The following is a 24,488-nucleotide window of genomic DNA, read 5'->3' on the forward strand; positions in this document are numbered from 1 at the left end:
TTATTTCACTTATTTCATACAATTTTTATATATAGCTCAGAGAATCAAAATTGCATATTAAGCTGTTAAAATACATGTAGGAAACACTGGAATTCATACAGAACTGATACCATAAAATGTTAAGCATACACCTGACAAAATGGAAATCGATGTTTGCCACTGCATGCATCTCCAGATCAAAGTATTAAACAGCATCAAAATAACGCATTAAAAGTGATTTTATTTTATTTTTTTCTTAAGTCCCCATGTCTTTTATTCTAGCACTGAATTTTTGAATTTCCTTCTGGCAACTGCGCTAAAACAATAAACCTTCCTGAGAGGTTGAATGACATGATCTGAGCATCGTGGTTTATTAACTCATGACGGATGACCAGCACACGTTTCAAGTCTTTGATCACTGGGAAAGATTTTTACTTATCTTTCAAACGTTTATTGCAAATTTCTAAACAGGAGGAGGAAAACTCAAATTAAGCCAAACATTAATGACTAAAACAGCAAGACATCAACTCCACCTAATTTGATATTAGAATTTGTTTTTAAAACAAACACTTCCTGAAACTTCATACTAAGCATGTTTTCAGTTGTTGGTCACAGAGCAAGCAGGAATTCTGTACCAAAAAACACCATGGTAGATGTTAATACTCATTTAAAACTATCACAACAACGAGCTGATAGCATACAGTCTGTTGAGCAGAATGCAAGGTGTTCTGCCCCATTTAAAAGCAGGTCAAAGTTTCAAATTCCCATTTCCACTCTGCCATTGTGATGAAAGGCTTTCAGAATTCTAGCCCCCTTTTTCTCCCCCTCATTAAAATACTGTAACATAAAATATAATTCTGACAGATTTAAACCATACACAGCTACCTAAACGGACAGTTCTGTTACTTTCAGGACAGTGTTCAAAATAAATCAAACTTGTCAAAAATAAAATAATACCTATAACATGCACATTAAGTTCATTTTTTTCCCCACTGCTTTTCTACATATATTTAAGAAAAAAAGGTTGTGAGGACAGTACGTTTGTAAACTCAACTCAACCGTTCTGCAGTAAAATTGAACTACAGAAAGTGTGCTATAAAATAATTCAGCTAAGATACAGACCTTACAATGTTGAATTACTGAACTAGAAAGAATCTTAATTTTGCCGTTGCTCAATTTTTGAGCAGTTTTTAGAGATTTTAGCATGCAGCCCCCTTCTCTGGGAGGATAACAGCAGAACTGTGACTGGCTTATTGCACAAACCCAAGAACTCAGCCAGGCAGTAAGCATCCAAGGAGCTGGCTGCCAGCCTTTTGGGGGCTGACATGTTTTGTCAGAAGATTTTAGCTACTTCCCTGCTAGAAGGAATGGTGAGACTCATGAGATCTACTCCAGACTGGAAGCGTCTAATTGCAATTATTTTCACTACTTCCACATTTAAACTCCATCATCCCATTCCCTCTCGCCTGTCCTTGCCTACTCCTATCACTGTGCCAGGCCGGGGTCCTGACAGACCCTTTAAACTCGCTGAAAGATCCCACATTATTTCATAAGGACTCTTTACAGCTTACTTCTCCTTTCCCAGCCAGTTCTAGCTGCCTTCTTTAAGGCTCAAAGAGAAGGTCCCTAAGTCTAATCCCTGCTTTTCTATGACATTAATGTCAGCCCTCACTCAATCCCTAGTGGGATTCCTGTCACAATCACATCAGGATCTTGATCGAGTCTACTAACCTTCCCTCATCAAACATTTTCTCTCTTCTACAGAGAAATTGGAGAGCTGCTTCCTGCCTGAATGCCTGTAAAGGGGCATTCAATTCAAGGGAGAAAAAGAAAATTGCTACGCAGCTTTTATTACCAAAGCCACCCTACTTTCAAAGAGCTACAGGGAGTATTGCGAGGCTACAGGTGACAGGACTGGCTCATTTGCTTAGTTCAACTGGGGCACAAACATTATTGTCAATACTAGGTGGACAGAGGGGAAGTATCATGCAATAGAAATTAACTGTTTAGTCAGAAGAAACTATCAACTGAACTTTATAACCTATACAGGAATTGCTAAAAATTTGGCTGAACTAAAGGCCCAAGAAACTTCAGTTCTGCCTCTCCATTTTAAAACAGACGTATTTGAGATCACAGTGTTTTTTTTGTTGTTGTTGTTGTTGAAGTTTGCAACATCATAATTTGAAATTGAACCTTTCAGCTGAAAAACTGGAGAACCCCAATAATTTCCTTCCTCAATACAGATGTAAATATAAGGCAGGTAAACATCAGACAAATCCTTTTTTTTTTTTTTGCCAGTTGTTATAGGTGAAGTCCATAAACATTAAGCTGTTGGATTCTCCTCAAAGGATATTTTGCAAAGTAGCAACCCAGATACAAAATACATCCTGGCATGTATTACAATAAAAAAGTGTCGACAAATTCACACACTTTCATTTTGTTTAAGCAATAAAGTACCAGTAAAGACACACGTTTGCTCTACAGAGCCTTACTGCAAGCTCCTTGCTCTCACTGAGAAGTACTTACACTTGCAGATAATCCCACTCAAATCAATGCTTCCTTTCCTTAGATGTCACATTAAACTACTCAGGCAGTAAGTGCCATGAATGGGATTTGCAATCTGTTAGTAGTGTACAGAAAGATAAGTCTTCACAAAATTTGAATTGTATTTGCTTCACAAATACAGGGAAACAAAAATAGAATGACATCTCCTCTACAGTAAGTGCAGACAGTACAACTGGTGTATTTTGAAATTCTAAGGCAACAATATTGGACCAGCATATGAAACTGTACTACAGAGACCAAGTTAATGTACTGCTTTCTTCTGCAGAGTAGAAGTACTTTTTTTTTTTTTTAATTCATTAAGAGGTAGCAATATGAAATGCCAATATTGCCACCAAATAACTTATATACTCAATTTCTGCATTGAAAAAAATCCATTAAGGTGATATGTAGTGTCTGGTTTGAGTAGTATACTCTATATTCAAGGAAGTCTGTCTGGCAATATTCGTGTGTATTAAAAACACACATGCACATTTTTGCAGACTTGCAATTTAATATCTTTTCACCGTTAACTACAAAAATGCAGTTTGACAACTGCTTTCATACACTGGGACTCCTACAGTAGTACAGAGAACATACAGATGCCTTACCTAGAACTTGCAATACTGTGCATTGTGCAAACTGTCTAGGACTCCAATCCTTTCTGAGCAGCAGTTAGAAGAAAATTTGAGGGTTGAGCACAGATATCAAAATACAGATTTAAATAATTTACTCTTAAAAACATTCATATTTATAGCCTCTTACAGAAAATAAACAATTCATCTGATTATCAGATATGTCCTCAACTTTTCCAGTTCCAAGGTATACACAGGTCTCCATCCTGCAGTACAGAGTAGAAGTGTGAAATGCAAAGGTGCATGCCTTGTAGGTACGGTAACGATTCTTCCAGCAGACGCTTACAGCAATCTATCATCTGTGCACTGGAAACACTGGGTTCCTTATACAGCCGATCCAAAGAAAATTTTTCAGTGGAAGTACCAATTAGCTCTTTTTCTGTAATCCTCATCCTAGCAAATGAAGACAACATACAGGGACAAAATTAGAACTTTCAAAAATCATTAACTTGAACCAAACTTTAAGTAACTACATTTACAGATTATACACATGTAAACAAAGGTAATGCTTCTTCATGTACAGGTATGGTACTGCTGTAATTTTTGTGCAGGTCAATACCCACATCTGCCTCAGAAGCTAAATTGCATATGCTTCCATGACCATGGGCAACAGCATGCCTACACACCTGAAAGCCCGCATCATTAATTTTTTCTGCTAACAAGGTAGTCATAAAAATACCAAAAGAAAAATTCTGTGAGGTCTATTTTTAATATAAGGCATGGAAGCACTCAAATAACCTCTAAAGTATGAAGTTTAAGAGTAAAACTATGTTAGTAACTACTCTGTCTTCTTAAGAACAGTACTCTGCATGCCATCAAATCTAATGGATGACAGGTACAGTCACTTGATGTGTATTAAATGTGTTAATAACTTACTAATTGTAGGAAGTATACAGAATATCAAATTCATAGCTTGCAGATGATTATTTCCATTCACTCCAAACAAAGAGTAGTAAGACAGATCACACAGCAAAATTCAAGCTCCTCAGAAGTAAAGTTAATTTGCAGAATTAATTAAGATCACTGAAACTGCGGATTGTATGATGCAGATTCAGATCGGATTCAGCAGGACTTACTAGCTCAGGCACTGTGCCACATTCGCATAGCTATACTTCTTTCAGAGCCAGCTTGGTTGTAAGAACAGCACCACTGCTGCCCTACAACTCGGACTCTGAGCTAACAGGCCTCTGTGCTGAACCTGGAAATGGAGAAGGACTGGAGAGTGTTGCTGCAGTTGCGCTGCACCTGGATCAGCTTGGGTACTGGCTAGGTCTGACAGTGCCAGCTGCAGAGGTGGGATGACTCTGTACCTGTTTGGTGAGGCTTCATATTCCAGAAGGCATGAAGCTGGACACTACCACAAAAATGCAGATTTGACAGACCCGGAGCAAGCCTGCCCACTCCACTGAGCATATCTGCACCACTCTCCTGAGCATGTTCTCTAATACCTGTGAGCCAAGCTTTCCTGTTCTGCAAAACCCCAAGCTCCCTTGAAGGATATAAAGTCAGCTGCACGTAATGAGAACCACAGGCTTATTTTTAGTCACTTCCACAAGGAGGCTTATACCTCTACCACAATACGAAACAGATACTTTCTGAAAATGAGGAAGTGGATTCATACCAGAAGACTGACATTATCCACACAGGTAACACAGTTTTGTAGAACAGCAACGTCCAAACTCTCCAGCACAACAGGTCATACAGAATTCCAGCTACACTATGCCATTTACTGCATGTAAAACAATCACCTGCATGTACAAAGTATATCCAGTACATCTCAAAATATTTTCCTTTATCTCAGATCCCCTTTACAACCACAGGATGCTAAGGAAAATCAGAAGTACAGAAAGGGTTCTGTTCAAGGAACCATTAAAAGGAAAAAGGAGTTTTCAACTTCAATAAAAGGACACTAACAGAGAAATATGACATATCCACACACAAAAAGAACAGGTGATAAATACAGAGTGACTGTTTTGTATTACCTACAGCATAAGAACAAGAATGCCAAATGAAATCATCAGGCCATGGTCTATAAAATAAAGAATACCTCTTCCCTCCTTCAATATACATGTGGTAAACCTAATTCAACTCTGCAATTTGCTGCCACAGGATATTTCGAAGCCACAAAGTGTAAGCTGGCTCAAAAAATAATTAGACAATTAAGAAGGGAATAAAGATCTAGTGAATGCTTTTAACATGAGATAACACTTCCAGCTTCAATTACTTAGTCAAGTACAGACTGTTAGAAACTGGAGAGGAGTACAGAGTAAAAAGAACACCATAATTTTGCCCCATTCACGTAGCCTTTCCATAAGCTAACAGATGAGGGGGTTTCAACAGACCTTTGATATGACCGAGTATAGCTGTTCTCAACTATTTCATACAAACCAGCAATCATCCAACACACAGAAGAGCTGAGATATTTAGCTTGCCTCTTACATTGTTACAACACAGCTGCTTATACTCTGAGGGGAGCCCCACAGTTCTTTCACTGTTAACCTAAAGATGTCATTATTCCTGGATGAGTGTCTTTATGATGTGGGGTAACATGAGGGTTTTGGGGGGGGGGTGAGTTACCAGATGCAAATGCGTACATTTGCTACAACATCCCTCCCAACCTCTATAGACAACACTTTTCCAGCTGTCACATACAGAAAGCTGGATAGAGAGCTATTCAACAGTTATCACTGGCAAAAATAACCAACCCTTCATAGCTGTGCTTGGATTATGGAAAAACTCCAAAGAACCTCCATGCTTTACCAAAGTCCTCCCAGATGAGTCCTCCCAAGGAACGAGATCTTAACAGAGCTAAAACCATAAAGCTTTCAGTAAGGCTTATGCCTAAAATAACCTTCATAAAACTAGCTGGATCTTATAGATCATAGATGTGCTCACAACAAAGTGTGAGGTTTCAACAATTCATTAAAAGCAGAAAGATAAGCTTGCAGTAATGACCTGTAAAAGGATAGTAACACCCAGTTATCCATCACAGTGTTTTATTCAAAATAAAATCGGTATCTCTACTTCACACTCTTCTTAATCCTCAAAGACACATAGAACATACAAGGTCAACAACAAAATTTACAAGTGTGCTGGATATTACATGTTACGGACTTATTAAGTGCTGGTACTGAGACTCACTGTAGTCACTCTCATCTCACAAGCATATGTGAAAAAGTACCAAGGAGGTATTTTTTTCCATCATTCTATCTCTAGTTTTTCTCTTCCCCTTATTATGTGCTACCTAATCTTTTCCTCATCTAACTGACAAACAACTAGATATAATAACTCTCTAGTCAGTCTAAGCTGTTTTTAGTTTTATTTTATTGTTTTCTTGTTGCAATTTAAGTAACATTAGTAGAAGTATGTTGCTTTTCTTACTCTATAGAAAAGAGTAAGAGTTTTTCTTTGTTAAAAAAAAGAAAAACTCTTCTTTTGGGATGTCATTAAAAATTGTCTTGTAGGCAAGGATCTGAATTTCTGAATAAAATTTCTGAACAAAGTACTATTTCTGAATAAAGTACAACTATTTCTACCAGCTGAAGGATGGGTATTTTCTGACAACTGTTTGTGTTCACAGAACACTTGAATTTTTAACTTAGTAAAGCAGGTAAGTAGAGTTTTACTTTAGAAACAGAAGTTGGTTTTCCACCAGAAGAGCACAAATACTTTCTTCAAAGTTCTACAGCAGCTACAAGTATACAAAGATTTTCATAAGCTAAATGTACCGAGTCATATAAACACTTACTCTTCCTTTCTTTTCAGGTTCTCTCTTGCTTCCTGTGCTTTGGCAACAATAAACCATTGAAGGGTTGCTGGATCACAGACTGTTGGGATAGTAAAATGTCCAAATTCATGTAAGCTTGGTGTATATCTATCACTGTAATGAAACATGATGGAAATAAAAACCAAGGTATTTTTTTGATATTAGTATTGACATGAATTACTTTCAGAATGAATTCTACCTATGAGTAAGAATATCACTAAATCACATTCAGAATAGCTGGTAAAAAATTAATCAAGTTTGGCTTATGAGAATATAGAAGCATCATACATGAACCTTTTCATTACTTTTCATAAGCAACTCAGTCAAAAAACGTCAAAAAATATACACCAACACCTTTACATGTAACTATGTGTTGTTCTGACTGCACAAAACCTTTTATTGGTGGAATTACTCTTTATGTGAGAGGGCAACTGGAATGTATGGAGCTCTACCTCGGGGTGGATTACGAGTGAGTTGAGAGCTTGAAGGTAAGGATAAAAGGGCAGGCTAACATGGGTGACACTATTGTGGGTGTTTACTACAGGCCACATGATCAGGAAGTCACCAAGACTTCTACAGACAGCTGGAGATAGCCTCACAATCACAGGCTCTGGTTCTCCCGGGAGACTTCAACCACCCTGACATCTGCTGGAAAGACAACACAGCTAGGCACAAACAGTCCAGGAGGTTCCTTCAGAGCACTGATGTCAACTGATCTATGGGTGGTGAATGAGCCAACGATAGAGGTGTGCTGCTGCTCCTTGTAACTAAGAAAAGACAAGTTGGAGACGTAAAGGCTGGTGGCAGCCTTGGCTGCAGTGGCCATGAGATGGGGGGAGTTCAGGATCCTGTGTGGAGGAAGCAAGACAAGAAGTAGGATTGCAACTCTGGACTTCAGGAGAGCAAACTTTGACCTCTTCAGGAACCTACTTGGAGGAATCCCACTGGTTAGGGCCCTAGAAGAAAGGCGGGTGCAAGAGAGCTGGTTAATATTCAAGTGTAACTTCCTCCATGCTCAAGATTGGTGTATCCCTATGAGTAAAAAAGCCAAGCAAAGGGGGCAGGAGACCTGCACGGATGAGCAAGGAGCTCCTGGCAAAACTCAAACAGAAAAAGGAAGTACACAGTATATGGTAAAAAGGGACAGGCCACTTGGGAGGAATGTAGGAATGTTGTCAGGGTATGCAGGGATGCAATGAGGAAGGCTAAGGCCCATTTCATTTGGAATTAAATCTGGCAAGGGATGTCAAGAAGAAGGGCTTCTTCAAATACATCAGTAGCAAGAGGAAGACCAGGGAACCCTAGAGACAAGAAAGAAAGACTGTAGAAAGAAAGATTTTCCCTTAGTTGAGGAAGATGGCGTTAGAAATCATTTAGGCAAAACTGATACCCACAAATCCATAGGCCTGGATGGGATGCACCCATGAGTGCTGAGGGAGCTGGCTGATGTTATTGCGAGGCCACTCTCCATCATGTTTGAAAAGTAATGGAGAACAGGAGAGGTGCCTGGGGACTGGAAAAAAGCCAGTGTCGCTCCAGTCTTCAAAAAGTGCAAGGAGGATGACCCACGAAACTACAGGCCAGTCAGCCTCACCTCTATCCGTGGAAAGGTGATAGAACAGCTCATCCTGATGTCATCTCTAAGCATAGGGAAGAAAGATGGTGATCAGGATTAGTCAGCAGGGATTCATGAAAGGGGAAATCATGCTTAACCGACCTGATAGCCTTCTATGATAGAACGACTGGCTGGGTAGATGAGGGGAAAGCAGGTGGATGTTGTCTACCTTGACTTCAGCAAGGCTTTTGACATGGTCTTCCACAACATCCTCATAGGTAAGCTCACAAAGCATGGGTTAGATGAGTGGACAAGTGAGGTGGATGAACTTGCTGGATGGCAGAGCTCAGAGGGTTGTGACCAGTGGCATGGCGTCTAGGGGGAGGCCAGTAGCTAGTGGTACCAGTCTTGCTCAACTTATTTATCAGTGACCTGGATGAAGGGACAGAGTGTGGTCTCAGCAAGTTTGTTGACACAAAACTGGGAGGAGTGGCTGATACACCAGAGGGCCGTGCTGCCATTCAGAGGTACCTGGACAGGCTGTAGACTTGGGTGGAGAGCAACCTCATGAAGTTCAACAAAGGCAAGTGCAGGGTCCTGCACCCAGGGAGGAATAACCCCATGCAGCAGTGCGGGCTGGGTTGAACCTGCTGGAAAACAGCTCTGTGGAGAAGGACATGGGAGTCCTGGTGGACGACAAGTTAACCGTGAGAGCCAGCAATGAGCCCTTGTGGCCAGGAAGGCCAATGGTATCCTTGGGTGCATTAGGAAGAGTGTTGCCAGCAGGTTGAGACGTGATCCTCCACTCTACTTAGCCCTTGGTGAGGTCACACCTGGAGTACTGTGTCCAGTTCTGGTCTCCCCAGAACAAGATAAACATGGAGCTCCTGAAGACAGAACAGCAGAGGGCTACGAAGATGATCAACAGACTGGAGCACCTGTCATATGAGAAGAGGCTAAGAGAGATGGGCCTGCTCATCCTGGAGAAAAAGAAGTCTGAGAAGAGATCTTATAAATATAAATATCTTAAGGAAGGGTATCAAGATGATGGGGGTCATATTCTTTGCAGTGGTGACCAGTGACAAGACGAGAAGCAAGAAGCACAAACTGAAACACAGGAAGTTCCAACTGAATATAAGGAAAAACTTTACTGTGAGGGTGATAGAACACCGGAACAGGTTGCTCAGAGAGGTTGTGGAGTCTCCTTCTCTGGAGGTATTTAAAACCTATCTGGATGTGAATCTGGTGCAATGTGCTCTAGATGACCCTGCTTGAGCAGGGGGGTTGGACTAGATCTCCAGTGATCACTTCTAACCTCAACCATTCTGTCATTTAAACCAGCACAACACTGTAAGATAAAAACTCTAATTTTGATTCTTAAGTTGATTAAAACATGCAGAATGTCTTTCAGTCTAACTCCTTCTGAACCCAGAAAAAGGCACACAAAACCATGAGAAATAAAAAGACTGACATCATGAAAATCTGAAATTTTTCTTCTTAGTGAAAGCAATAATCAGTTTAACAACAACAAAAAAAACAAACAGTAAAAGCTCTAGAAGGAAGAAATCTTCCCTATAAATACCTACCTTTCTAGAATCATTTGCAAGCCTCGCAGACTGTGAGGATGAAAACGTAACCTACTGTCAAGTAATTTATTATAGAAAGAGTCCAGCGTCTCGTAGTATTCTTCTAGAGTCAACAGGGGTTGCAGCTCTTCTATGTATATAACTTGTATGCCTCCCAGAAGTTGGCTTATCCGATCTTCCAAAAACAGCAGCCTTTTCTGAAGTTTATAGTAATTTGGCAGTCTTTCAAAAATCTGTACAGGCACACACACAAACAAACATTTCCTACGTTACACAGCACATTACAACTATAAGAATGAAAAAATTAACAAGAAACTATAAAAGGAGACACTGAACAGTGCAAACATATGACCCAAGGGAAAAATTAATCAAAGAATATAAGAAATCAGAAACATCACATATATACATTTTGGTACAAGATATAATGGAAAAGGTTTGTAAGTATTTTCAATATTTACGCTATAAAGGCACCAAAGGCCATAAAAAGATAGATGGATGTCCTTTATCTCTCTATCTATGGAAATTGATACTCCCAGATCCCTAAACAACTATAATTTAAGGCCTATGTAAAATGTTTATTACCACAGTTACAGTGGTAGAGGTATTCTACATACTGTCAACAAGAGTGGTTTTGACAGACTAATTTATATCAGTTCTAAAAAAAAGGCAGAGTCTCTGTTGCAGGAACAAGCACTTTCTAAGGATTTGGTTGATAACATAGTTTGTCTGGAGTCTGAAGGGAGGGGAGGGAAGGATGAGGCCTCTGATTTACAAATCTACACCAGAAAAGATTAAGAAATGTTCAGAATTGTGAGTCAAGACACAGAAGGTAGGTGACAGGGTGAAGGCTGGAACAGGGAAGAAAGTGAAAAAGGGAAGTCCGTAGTAATCACTTCCTACCACCTACCCAATTATTACTAGAATGCAGCTTTTCATATAAAAAAAATACTACCACTTGTGAAATTGTTCCAATCTCTCTAGAAATGACAGAGTAGTAGAATCCAAGTAGCTTTTGGCATAACTTCCATTGGTTCAGCATTTGCAGTTGTACGGAAAAACTGCAAAAATACCCTAGTTATCATTATCTATGATAAACCATTTTACGGACTGACATGGACACTATTCTATTACTTCCTTTTTTTTTAATAATTCCTAAATAAAGCACTAGAACCTAGGAATGCTTCCTAAAATGGGTTAGAATGCAACATAAGTTTCTACTCTCTAAAAAACAAGTAGCTAACCAGTCTCATGAAGATCTTCATCAACTTTTTCTGTGTATCATTTAATCTTCAGTGCACTTTAAAATAAAAAGCGCTTGTTTTCAGGTTTGAATACAGACCTCTTTGACTTCCAAAGCAAATACCATCACCACGTTTGTTTTGCATAACAAATTAGTTTGATTTACATCTAATCAGGAATACGACTGGTTTGTTAGCAGGAGCAGCAGTAAAGATCTGACAGAGATTGTTAGTAAGAACACATCACAGGATTATGTTTGGGATGCAATATACACAGTTATGCTAAACATAGCAGCTGCGTTATTTCCTTTAAATTACTCATCAGTGATCTGCAACAATTAATATTTTGGTTACAGTTTGAAAAAAGGATGTCATAGCAGACAGTATCACTTGCTTTGAAATCTTACTTTGGTCCAGTGATGGTGAACATCCATGGTCCCCAGCATTATGTGGCCTGCCGCACTCATACCTGAACGGTCTGTGAATACCACTGTGCGCCCTGAAGAGCGAAGAAAGCTCTTTACTAAGTTTGGTTATTGTAATTATTCCCACAATTATTTAAGGTTTAGCCACGTATGTCATAAGCAATGCATTTTCACTGCACAAAAATAAACAGGTGCTTTCCTTCTGCTCAAAATCTGAAAAAGTGATTCTTGAATACTCTGCTTCCAGAATTTTTCCATACCAACCTCAACTAGCATTTATTTTCTCCCAATTTAAACAGATAGATTTGATAGATTTTTAGTTAACCAGACTTTTTCTTACAAAGACAGTTCTTAAAAAAAGAAAATTACAGTAGACAGCATCTTCAAAGAACCTGTACAAATAATATATACCCAAAGAAATATATGCTGTATACTTAAAGTATGTGGAAAAGGTTGGTCGAAGAACTATTAGCACAACCATTCAACACTATTTCCACAAAGCTGTCTACAGCATTCAAGCCATCAGGAATGCCTTCATATTAGGTTTTTTATTGTTTTGCTTTTAAGAAAGAATAAAAGCAACATAAAAGTCTGATGCTATTTTTAAGTGTGGCACAAAGATTCTCAAGTATTCTTGAGGGTAACAGCACAGGCAACTATTTATCAAAATAAGCTTCCAACAAAAGTCTTCAGTGTGATGTATTAGTCTACAAGATAAGGCTTAAATAGAAGATCTGGAATGTACCAGACACCAAACCTAAAGAGTGCAAAAACCAAAACCAAATAAAACCACTTAACTTCACTGCAGTAAAACAACAGATAAAAATTTCTATGTTATGCAGCATTAACATTACATGGTTGGAAATGTCTAAAAGCACTAAATAAAATGCTGCATACTGAACAAGCCGTAAGTTAAAGTAATGCTACCAGTAACTCCATAATAACTCATTCTTGAGATCAAAAGGGCAGGTGTTGTCTTTGTAAGGAATCATACTGGATAACTGTAAAAAGGGAGCATCATTCCATCTTTGATGTTAAGCTCCGTAAGAACTACAAGGATGAGATTGAAATAATTAGGAATCTCTAAGACAGGAAAAATCAGACAAAGAACAGAACATAATGGCTTCCAATTATGAGACCAGTTATTACTCTTCAAGAGTCTAGATGGAAAAGGCAGCTAATTATGTTGAAAACGTACCTAGGGGAAGAAAAAAAGCTTCTCTTGAACCCACCTCTCTACCTCAGCATACAGACACTTGAACGTGCTCTCAGCAATCATGTTTCCAAAATACTTAAGAGCGAGCAACACTGACTTCAAGACACCTAGTCCATCCTCTTACCCCAAGGCAAGACCAACTGTACTTTTAGGTACTCGCTATTATTTGTCCAGTATATTATTAAAAACATTCGAAAATGGAGACTACAACAGGGTCACAGGACAGACCTCTCTAGCATTTTACATCTTTACCATGCTTAGGTAAAGAAACTAATTTGAAATTTGATACAGTTTATACTTATTGTCCTACTCACTCTGTCTTTTGACAAAGGATTAAGTGAACCCTCAAATGAAAGCCACTCAAAACTGAGTATCTGGAAACAGGCAAAAAATGTGGAGTTACAATTATGGCAAACAGCTACTGCCAAGGCCAAACAGCTGTAACAGAATAACAGTATGTCAGATTTACAGAATATTTTATTTTTTTCTGAGAAGAGACTTAATTGTGAGTGTTTTATTGAACACGCATGATCAGAGAAGCTAATATGATTTTAAAGGGATCCTATTAAGCACTCCTTATATTGAATGTTTAGAGAACCACTAGCATTTTTGTCTTGAATTTACTATGAGTAACAACCTGTTGCTACTCACTATCTTTTCAAAGACACAGTCTGGATTTTTTGCATTTGTTTTTAGTACTTAGTCCTGTGCCTTCACCTCACTCCTCTTGCATTTATCAATTAAAAAAGCAGAGTGTAGAGAATACACTGTAAGGAAGGGTCACTAAAAACAGTAGCTTAAAATGTAAATTCTCACCAGCTTTTTAGTAAGCTTGCAAGTTTTTTTGCAGTTATCAGAAGCACTCACGAAAAATACTACAGCTCCCTTTTCACAGAAGAGTCATGCTAACCTTTGAATCAATACTCTATTAGGATACATGAAACAAGTAGTGGAAATATACCTTTAACATTCTTTAATACTTCAGGTCTCTGTTGGACTAATCGACCTAGACTGTGCAGTTGGCTACAGCGATGAGCAATACCCCAGCTTCTCTGCCACCTGGATAAAAACACAAATGAGAGCATTTCATTTTCAACTTTATAAAAAAAAGAAACACAAAACAACAACACACAAGCTGAGATACAGACAAGAACCTTATAACTCAAATGACTCAAAGTAACACTTCTTTGACAGTAATAAAAGCAAAGACCTATCGAAAAGCTGTCCATGTCATGCTATTTGAAGAGATAAAAGTCTAAATAAAATTTCACAATCTCTCTTGAAATAAGTGCCAAGAACAATATGGGATAAAAACAGATAAGAGTAAACTTGTCTAAGAAAAATAAATATAAAAGCTGGTGGACAGAACAGAATTTGAAAATTAAACCTCTTGCCCAATAAGAAGGGGGTTAGTAAGCAAATAGCAAGCAACATACTAGCCAGGATTTGGTTCACTCATGTGGCATGCAGTTTCTGTTTGCACACTGTGTAATGTTTGTCTAGAGCAGCAAATATTGTATATAAAGGAAGCTGTCTTTTAAGTTCCTAGCTCAAAGTATCATGATTCTAGCAGTAAGTTGCCTTTTTTTAAAACAAACAAACATATTTTAGAGTGGAGTAAGTTTTGTTTCTATAATATCATCTTTGTTAAACCACTCAGTAGCCAGGCGTTACATTAGTGACTTTAATAAATGTAGTTTTGATTTGACTTAAAAACATAGTTTTGATTTTGAATTTTGATTTTTTTGATCAGGAAGAAGAGACAAGCTACTAATTAAATTTCAAAAAGTGTTTAAATTAAAAAGTTGTCAGTATATCAAAAACCGATGTTTTTCATCTTTGGAAAAATTGCTGGCTGATATTGAACTGTCTCAAAATGTGAAAGTGGCATTCCAGTATTATGCTGTGCCTGGCTGGGATGGATTTCCTTATCTTCATAGCAGCCCTGCGCTTTGGATTTTTGACTAAGACCAAGGACAACACGCTGATGTTTTGGCTATTGCTGTGTAGTGCTGGCACAGCGCTGAGGTTCTTTTTCTTCCACTCTTCCCCTGTCGGGGAGCAGACTGGGGGTGGGCAAGACACTGGGAGAAAACAGCCAGGACAGATGACTCCAAATGAGCAGAGGGACATGGCCATTTCTGGTTATGGCATTCGTCTTCCCAAGCAACCATTATGAGTGCTGAGGTTTGCGCTCCAGGAAGCGGCTAAACACCTGCCTGTCAATGGGAAGTAGTGAATTAATTCCTCATTTTGCCTTGCTTGCACACCCAGTTTTGCTAAACTTTTATCTTGATCCATAGATCTCACTTTTCCTCGTCTTATTCTCTTCCTCCAATCCCACTGGTTGTCTATGAGTGAGCAGCCGCCTGCATGCTTAGCTTATTTACTGTTACCCAACAATACCATTTCGGCTTTCAGTAGCACCAGACAAAGATATAAGATAGAATCTGTAAGCCACCTTTTTATCTCCATCTGTCCTAAACTTATACATGGAATAAAGCTAACAATCTCATTCAACCTCTGAACACCGGCATTAGGCTGGAGGATCACAAATAGTAGCTTCCTATTAATACATTTATTTTTCAGATTCCTGATACTTGAATTCTTTTCTAAACGATGGAAGGCTAATATAACTCCTGGAAGGTGCGTAACTCCCCAAAACATAGCAAACCTATGTATTTAGTTACAAATGTTAGGTCTTTTGGAGCAGATTTTAACAAGGAACTTTTGTCCTGCTACAATTCTTCTGGAGAAATCTTATTCAATGCAATAACAGTATCATACATGAAATACAGCTGCTTTGCCAGAATAGGCCTTTAAAACTCATGGCATGGTATTACACAATGCCTTGGTTTGGCTGTCTTAATACAAGTCCAACTGAGGTAATTTATTACCTGATATCTGAGAGCTGGAGTTGATGAGAAAGTTCAAATTTTAAACGTTCAAGTTCTTTTCTAAGTGGCAAACTCTTCTTTAGCTTTTTAACTGCACTTGCTTCATTATCATCTAGCCAGGATCTAAAAAAAAAAAGAGGAAAAAAGAAGAATGTTGAATTTTCTCTCTCATGCAAACAGTACATCTAACTGAATTCTTACTGCTAACATTGATGTTTTATTTCAAGTTACAAGGTAAAGAGATTTTTTTCTTTTTTAAAGTAGAGGTCAGAAACTGAAACCACTAACTGCTTCCCATTAAAATATTTACAAAGGTAAACCTGGTGCTCTCTGTCTTCAGGGGGACTAGGCAATCAGATTGAATGGAAAGACTTTGACAACGTTACAACTATAAAACTTTGAGAGGCGTGAAAGGTGTAGAGCAGCAGATTAATGCTATTTATTTAGGGGAGCTGCTTCAGACATCAGTGCTTTAATGAAAGAAGTTCCCAATCATCTGTCTTTAATAAATAAATTATCCTAACAGACTGTCAAATAAAAGAGGTGGTACTAAAGGGCCAAGTTACACAACTCTTACAGAGCTGGAATGAGCACAGATTATACAGGTCAAAGTTTTACCGTTTCGTCAGTAATCACAACCCTGGAAACACGACTTATGGAGCACATCTAAGGCCTTGAATAAACAGTTCATTCTATTTTTAGGAGAAAGCTACTCTTTAAGAGATTTAGCCTTGGCTGATAGCATGAGCTTATTCTCACACACTCGTTTTTACAAACGAATACTTCAATTCTTACAAAGTATTCTAAGGGAACAAAGCAAACAAAAAAGGAGCCCAGCACCAAACGGCTAGGTATTAAAACCAGACTGTTAATAGATAACCGTTCGTGTCATTTCTTGTCAATGTGTAAAAATAAGTAGAAATGTTGTCTACTTGCTAAATCCCAGTTAAATGTTTTACTGTAGTATGTAGTATAGTGATTTTTTTTGTGAAATGCTAGGTTCTTACAGGTTATTTTTTGTTCAGAAGATACTACCACCATAATGCTGCATTTATTTCAAATGACAGAAGAGTCTCGTTATAAAAAAAAAGTTTTTGATATGCTAATTTTAACCCTTCCCCAAAAGGAGCACATACAAATACAGCTTATAAACAACCAACTTCTAAATCACAACATGCTACATATAACACAAGTTTAGTATTTATAATTGATGGTACCCTTAGAAGCACAATGCTATGCCATCTGGCAACTTAAAACATTCTGACCTTAATTTTCATGTATTACCTTTCTTCATGTATTACTAGGTTACAAAAATAAAATCAAATACAAGCCTTACATACGTTAAAGTAGTTTCCACTCTTTGGGCTTGTTCTAGGTCTTCCTCAGGATCCTTGAATCCAGTAAATGAATAGTAAGTTTTATCCCATTTGATCGGTCTGTTCTGTGTGCTTTTTGCTTCCTTGTGGGGCTGAGAGTTCACATTCAAACTCTGAATATGCTCCGTAGATAAACTGCAGGAATTGAGAATATCTAATACTGTGCTCAGGAGATCCCTAGTGTGTAGTGTAAAACTGACAGCTCGAAACCCTACAAAATACAATTAGCATTATTTAATTAAATTACTTTAACTGCATTCACATTTCTCTCATCTTAAAACAGCTAAAATGAGGATGTGCATAGGCAGAAATTATTGTGACATTGTTTTTTTCAATATTCACTGCAAAATTCAAAGCAATTTAACCTTTACAATTGACTGTTTTGAAAACTATAAACATTTTAAAGTATGTGAATCATTGGACAAATCGGAAACCTAGCCGCTGATGCAGCAAAATCCAAGAAAATATTATTTTGCTTTAGCAGTGGCAGTCCAACAAAGAATTCGTATTATTACTGATCATCAATTTGCATGGAATTTGCACTTACACACTGGCTAAAACTAAGGTCCAGTAGTTAAATGAGAAAGCAAGCCAGTACTGGAGTCAAAAGCAGAATGCTGCTGACAGTTCAACTGGCATGAATAGACTGGACATACTGCTACTATTTTCTTGAAACACAGTATGATTTTGTTTTCTGGCACTAGGGTACCTCACAATTTGCTCAAGTTCTTTGACTAGCAGAATACAGAACATAAAACTCATCTGTTAGATAAGGCCTTCTGACTCATCAGAGACAAATACGTAAAACAAATTAATCAAAACCTATATTCCAAACTTGGCAATATTGACTGTAGTCTCAAAGCTAAGAGAGCACGTGGTAAATTAAAGCTTCAGATATTACATACGGCATCTGCTTTCAGAAGAAATTCTTGCCGATCCTACAGGCACCCTGATATTGAGTACTACATATTGTCTGCAAAACAAGGACCCTGTTGTCGTTCGAGTTAAACATAACGTATTTAAAGCACAACAATTATCACTTACATCAAAGTCCGTTTTTTTATTTCATCATACTGTAATTTGACCTCAACCTCAAATTCTCATTCTTTCAATACTTTTAAAAGTTCAAGATGTTTAATTATTTAAGATGGTCTTAACTGGTCTGATCTAATACATATTTTCATGGTTTGACAGTATTTCATTCAGTTGAAAAGTCATCATGACTGCACAAGGCATCAAAGACTGCACAATGGTCTTTCTTAAAGAATTTTAATACAGTAAGATACATTCTGCATGATATAAAAGCACCTGAAGTACTGAAGGATTCTTGAACATTAGAAGAGTTTGGTTCTCTTTCTCTTACATAAAAAGTAAGCTGAGTTGGCTTAAAAGAGCGAAATCCTGGTTTCTGTAGATTCTCCAAGTAGCCATTTAACCTCTTCAGAGAGTTTTCATTTACTTCCTGTTAAAAAATTAACAGATTTGGCCAGTTCTCATCTAAACCTTTTTAATCTCAAATGCAAAATTAGTGTTTTTTTTAAACAATCTGCCAGCTGCTCTGAACGACACAGTTCATATTCTCAGCATAAATTAATAATTACCTTGCATGAATGCACTGTATGATGTACATACTTGTACATTCCTGTAACAGATGCCCCAACCCCATTTTTAGGGCTTTCAGAAAAAGGGCTTAAGAAAATAATCCATTGATTTCAAATATGATGCACAGCATTTCAAGCAATATCATACGTTAAATTGGAAAGATTCCATATTTTCTTTACAAAAATTAAACAGAAAATATGACTAATAAAAAAATGTTTAAGGACCTATCCTTGCTAAAAATAAATTAAGCAGTGCATCTTTTTGTTCTTTTGTAACTGCATTCAGTTATAATGCTACCCCACCCCCACCCCGAAAGCAAGGAAAACAGAACGCTTCCAGCCTTGATGTATGCCACATTTACAAAGAAATCCCATTGTAAGATTTTTACCCTTTCTTTGGGATGCTGGCCAAAGAAATCTGGATGCACAGCAAAATAGAAAGGTCTGAGAGCATTGATGGCATCAGCTCCTGACAACGTTCTTGACTGAATAATGCATTGTAGCAATATCTTCTCCAGACATAACCTAACAAAATAATAAAATGTTTATGTATGATGCAACCAATCAAGTGACAAACTGATATAAATTATATTAGAATGTGACAGAATGGAGTAAACATTCTCAATTGCAAGTATAATCATTTAAAAGTGTTATTAGAAGTCTGAGCGCTGTTTTTTTTTCCCCTTGGGACTCACAAAACTGCATTTATACAGAGCAAACCTAACAGGTTCCAGACATGGTGGATGCTAATGGCTGATTAAAGACATTTAAGTACAATAACATTTTCCTCTAAAGTAGGCTCAAATGATAATTTCCCAGTCAAGTAGTTAGAATGAAAAAGACTGGCTTTAGTGGCATTTTTTGCAGCTGTTCCTGAAGCTGTTCCTAAAAACCAACCCTTACATACTTTTGAACCTCCAAGTTAAAAACCCAGCCCCCCTTTTTTTTCAAGCAGTGCCAAAGAGTATCAAATTTTTCCCAGAAATAATAACCACAATTCAACCAAAAAGTTCTGCATCTGCTCGAGAGTCACAGCCACGTCAATTTTGAAACAGATTCAATCTAATTTCCCAAACATACTCCTTTATAGAAGACGTCTAGTAAGATGACAGTACTTTTTTGTCCTTTGATCTTCACTGAAAGAGAAGGACAAAAACGAATTTCAGTGGTAGGAAAAGAAGAGTGTTTCAGGTAAGACCAGAAAGAAAAGTCCAATTAAAGTTCTAGGAAGCAGAGAAAGTGCAAAAGATTGAATACCTCCAATTATGCATAAATTAAACAACAGTTCTGCAAACAGCACATTTGTGTAACAGAAGACTGAAATGGAAGAAAAAACAAGTTCTGAATTAAAGACCACCACCACTTCCTGCGTAGCTTAAAGTTGATATTCAAGTCAGCATACATTACAGTGTATTTAAAAATGGCAAGAAGAGGCAAAGTGTGAATATTGAATGATTTATTTCTCCTTTACCTGAATTCACAGGCTAAAAAATTCAACTGACCAATCATTAAATCTGTGACTAAAATTTTATTTTGCAACTCAGAATGGTAGGGATTCTGCTCTCTTAAGCAATATAATACTGTTTCACTCCTCACAGTAACATTCATTCAAACTGCAGGCAGTAAGCAATATATGGAAGGTAAGAAACAAAGCTGCTTCCAATTCACACAAAAAACCCCAACTATATTAAGTAATAGTAAGCAAGACTGTTTGCACAGAGAGCTATTTGCTCAGCATCCTATACCAAAAAATCATCCTTGGACACAGAAACATGTGAGACTGTTTCTGACTGCTCTCATTAATTAAAACCCACACCCCAAAAGCCCTAAGTCTGTGCTCAGATGGTATTTCTCATACTGGCAAATGAAAACAGCCGAGTTGCTAAGCTGGTGCTATGACCCTTACTTTACCTTTCTTCTGTCAACCTTTCCAGCTCTTCAATTAGAAACATAAAAGCAGTTAAAGCTAATGGTTTCTGCCTCTAAAAGGAAGGCAAATATTGAATTAGCAGGTCTTAAAAGTCAGCTTGCTGAAAACAGGAAAAGTGTGTGTAGAGAAGTGGGAAGGAAAACTTGTAATGTAAGAAGAGTGATGAAATTTCCAACTGCTATGACTAAAGACAATTTTTGTGAGTGCAATTTAAATGGAAGACAAAAGTCTGTCATTTATTACTGGCAAACATTTCTACCTCCTTGCTGGACACATCTGAGGAAGGCTCTAAGACTATTCATCGCTATAGCTCATGATCCTACTCAAAATAGCAGGAGATGGTGAAGCACTATGGCAATATCATGTTTTTATGGAGAGCGAAAGCTCTCAATAACAAGAACGTGCCAGATGTGCTCAGTGACAGAAGAAAAAACCTCTGCCTGCCCTGGCAAGAAAGGAAACAAAGCACACCAGATGGAAAGTCTACTTGGTCATATGCTTTATTATTTTGAATGCAGAAAGACAAATACAACTGTTTTGCTGAGAAAAAAAAAAGTTTTCTTCATATTTGTCTTCTGTAGCAAGTGGACGCAACAGTGAAAAAAATTATTTCCAGCAACAACAACAAAAAAGTAAATTCAACCAGTTACCTATCTGACGGCAGCTTTGATTAACAGCCACGTAAGAAACCCACATCCTACTAGGCCCGGCTGCTGGGAAGAAAGAAGCAAGGGGTTCAGTTCTCTCTTCACCTTGTTTGTACACTATATCCCACGCTTACCCTCCAGCTACATTGCATGCTGCTTCCAGTAGTTTGGGGAAAAGTTCCAACGCACCTGGAAATTATTAATCATTTCCATCTGCTATTCTACAAGAAAAATGTCCAAGTATGGACACCTTCAGTGCACTTGTTTTGTATCTAAACAACTCTGTCATGCTAGTATGAAGGCTCAGGATGCCAGCCAAAAGTCTATTTTGAACTTGCTTAAAAGAGAAACGCTCAAAGGCCAGAATTAGTCTGCGTGACAGAAGGAAGAATTCATTCACCGAAAATGAAAGACAGAACTCTGAGGCATCTTTCAAGTGAAGTGACAAAATATACGAATTGAAATGAAATTAGGGAGAGAAAATGCAAGGAAGATGCTTATGGCTTCTTTCAGAAGGGGCAACAGATTGTTACGAGAGCTTCATGCTGATTTGAAGAGCAGAGAAAGGCTTCATGTTAAAATCAAGGTCATAACCACTTCGAGGGCAGCCGTCTCCACTCCATGAAAGATGTGAAACACAATCTCTCTCAGAATATATTATGCAATCGTACTCTAGGGCAGATTTAATTTATTGATTAATTCCCTTCAGCTTTCTTTTTACTTTTTCTTTACATCTCCCTGAAGTTTAACTTTTTGCACTGAAAAGCTTTGTTAAATTAAGCTCACTACTACAGATATATTCGCTCATTTTTAAACACTGAGCTTTAATAACTCAGTAATACAGTAACATATTGGATATCGTATTCAGGTTTAGAATACCACTTTCTCATAATTAAGCTATTTTCAAGGCCTTGCTTTGTTTAGAGCCTTTTTAGCATCTTGCTTGAGGACATGCATATAGCTTTTGGGGATTTTCAACTCTGGATGCTCTGTTGATAGCTTCAAGCTGTACAGATGAAAAAGCCAAAGAAATAAGGATTAAACAAAAAATACCTCATCAATGTTACATACATGCAAGTCATAAGCAAACTTTTAAACACATGCTAATTAAGTCAGCAACATGCCTTACCTTCTCACGACTCTCAAGCAGCAAAACATTTCAACGACTCAATGCTCAAGAAAGCTTTTGGCCATCCATTCACTTAAAAAAATAAAAGAAAGAAAAAAACTGTTTAGTAGTGGAGATGAGTATATACCAGTATTTCTCTAACTCTTGGGTGATAACTTTTAAAGTCAGAATAGCAATACAAAATTGAGAAGTCACACAAAAAAAGTTTCACAGAGAACAGTTTCCTGTTTTCTCTGCAAACAGACTGCAAGGAGTCTAACAAACATCAAGAGTTTCTACTATGTTTTGATTAGAAGATGAGTATTTAAAGATGTTCTAGTTAGGGGAAAAAAAAAACAGAAAAAATCTGTATTGGAAGTGTATCCCATTTCTTCTGATGTTCAGTTTTTGACGTAAGTATGGGAAATAAAAAAAAATAAAGCTTTTCAAGCATTAGCACACACCAATTAATAGAATTCCAGGTTATTTTTCACTCCCCTAAGACCAAAACTTTCAAACAAGTGATAGTATTTTAAAACTTATATGCCAAGTATTTTATTGGACCATGACATGAAACCAAAGGGAAGGACTGTTATGCAACAACGCCTGTTAGTCTTTTGGAAAGTTTGCTGGCATTCACAATAATTAATCAGCATTTTCTACCAGAGAGAAGAGTTATTTCTGGACTACGCATCTGTAAATTGAGCGTTTTCAAACAGGAGATAAAACACGTAGCACGTCAGACAGCAGCCACGCACCTAATTACTGGGGATCAAGAGGGAAGATCTGTATGGGCAATGTTTCCTCGTATGTTTTCGGTGCACTTTTAAAAATACTTTATTTAAAAAACTTGGTTTTTACATTTTCCAGAATAGCGAGCACCCCAAGTGTGTTAGTTTGAATCACCTGGGGTGAGCCGTTACCAGACAGACACCGCCCTAGTTTCCAACAGAGCGTGAAAGTTACTTTGACTATTTTGCAAAACAGATGAAGTTTGAGAAGTGCATCTTACTGAGATAAATATTGTTTATTAAGAGTATATTATCACATGCAGGTAGAGGCAAAATATGTTGAGCTAAAATTTCTCCAGTTTTTAAATTGTCTCCTGATTTTCAACCAGGTGAGCGAGACAACGGTCCTTTCATTTTTTAGTGTCCGTACCAATGGTATTAAGTGGGAACCTGCCCCAGGTGCACTAGCAGGCTCTCTGGTGCTGGGACAACTTTCTCCCTGTAAGTTTAGCTCCAGTTATTTGGACAGGGGACGGAAAAACCCCAGAACCTCCCTAATCTGCGGCGACACTTTATATAACCAGACAAAAGCATCATTGTTTCTCCCTTCAAACGCTCCAGTAACTGCACACAAGTCGTTCCGGTCCTCGCTAAAGCCTCAGGCTCCTGAGGGAGCTTCACCCGCAGGACACCTCAGAAGCACGGAGCCCCCCACGTCACGCCGCAGCCCCCCGAGCAGGACGCCGGGGGGTCGCCGCCGTCCACCCCCCGTGTGGGGGCTTACCTGCGCCTGGCTCCTCGGGCAGCCTGCGGAGAGCCGGCAACGAGCAGGGGGCGAGGCGGCCCGGCTGCCGCTGCCCGCCCAGCCCCGGCCCTGCCCGCCCGGCCCGGCCCGGCCGCACGGCGCCCCCCGCTCCTGCCCCTGCCCGCCCGCCGGGGCCCGGCCCCCATCGCCCGGCGCAGCCCCGGCCCCGGAAACGGCGCCAGGGGGCGGGGCCCGGCGACCGCCCAGGGGGTTCCCGCTGAGGGCGGGAGCAGCGCATGCGCAGCGCGGCGGCTCTGAGGGGCGGCGATGGCTGCCCCGCCCCGGCAGGGGGCAAAGGGGCCTGAGGTGCGCGGGGGAAACGCCTCGTTTCGGCTGTTGGTTTTGAGTAAACGCACTGGAAACAAATAAAACAAGCGTTTTTCTTCCAGAAAACTGGAATGGTGTGAAATTTGGGGGTGGCGTTGGATGCTTTTACACAACAAGATGGGACC

General features: G+C 38.6%; 1 protein-coding gene across 1 annotated transcript; it reads right to left on the reverse strand.

Moving 5' to 3' along the window:
• Positions 1 to 24,124, reverse strand: TCAIM (T cell activation inhibitor, mitochondrial). The gene is made up of 11 exons (XM_035549851.2): positions 24,016 to 24,124; positions 22,522 to 22,593; positions 19,205 to 19,340; positions 18,523 to 18,676; positions 17,179 to 17,425; positions 15,839 to 15,961; positions 13,903 to 14,000; positions 11,708 to 11,799; positions 10,063 to 10,295; positions 6,904 to 7,035; positions 1 to 3,548 (listed from the first exon to the last, which is right to left on the reverse strand). The coding sequence occupies exons 2-11, from the start codon at positions 22,548 to 22,550 to the stop codon at positions 3,323 to 3,325; spliced, it is 1,470 nt and encodes a 489-aa protein (XP_035405744.1). The 5' UTR covers positions 22,551 to 22,593; positions 24,016 to 24,124; the 3' UTR covers positions 1 to 3,322.
• Positions 24,125 to 24,488: the final 364 nt, after the last annotated feature.

Source organism: Cygnus atratus, chromosome 2, assembly GCF_013377495.2.
Source record: "Cygnus atratus isolate AKBS03 ecotype Queensland, Australia chromosome 2, CAtr_DNAZoo_HiC_assembly, whole genome shotgun sequence".
In the NCBI taxonomy this organism is placed as follows: Eukaryota; Metazoa; Chordata; class Aves; order Anseriformes; family Anatidae; genus Cygnus; species Cygnus atratus.

What these genes read in the sequence shown, in the direction of transcription:
- TCAIM (XM_035549851.2), bottom strand. Translation starts at nt 22,550, where the DNA reads ATGTTTTGCTGCTTGAGAGTCGTGAGAAG. An exon ending in AGTATTAAAGAATGTTAAAG is followed by an intron (nt 11,800 to 13,902) that starts GTATATTTCCAC and finishes TTCGCTCTTCAG; the next exon opens with GGCGCACAGTGGTATTCACA. An exon ending in AACCTGAAAAGAAAGGAAGA is followed by an intron (nt 3,549 to 6,903) that starts GTAAGTGTTTAT and finishes TTCATTTGCTAG; the next exon opens with GATGAGGATTACAGAAAAAG.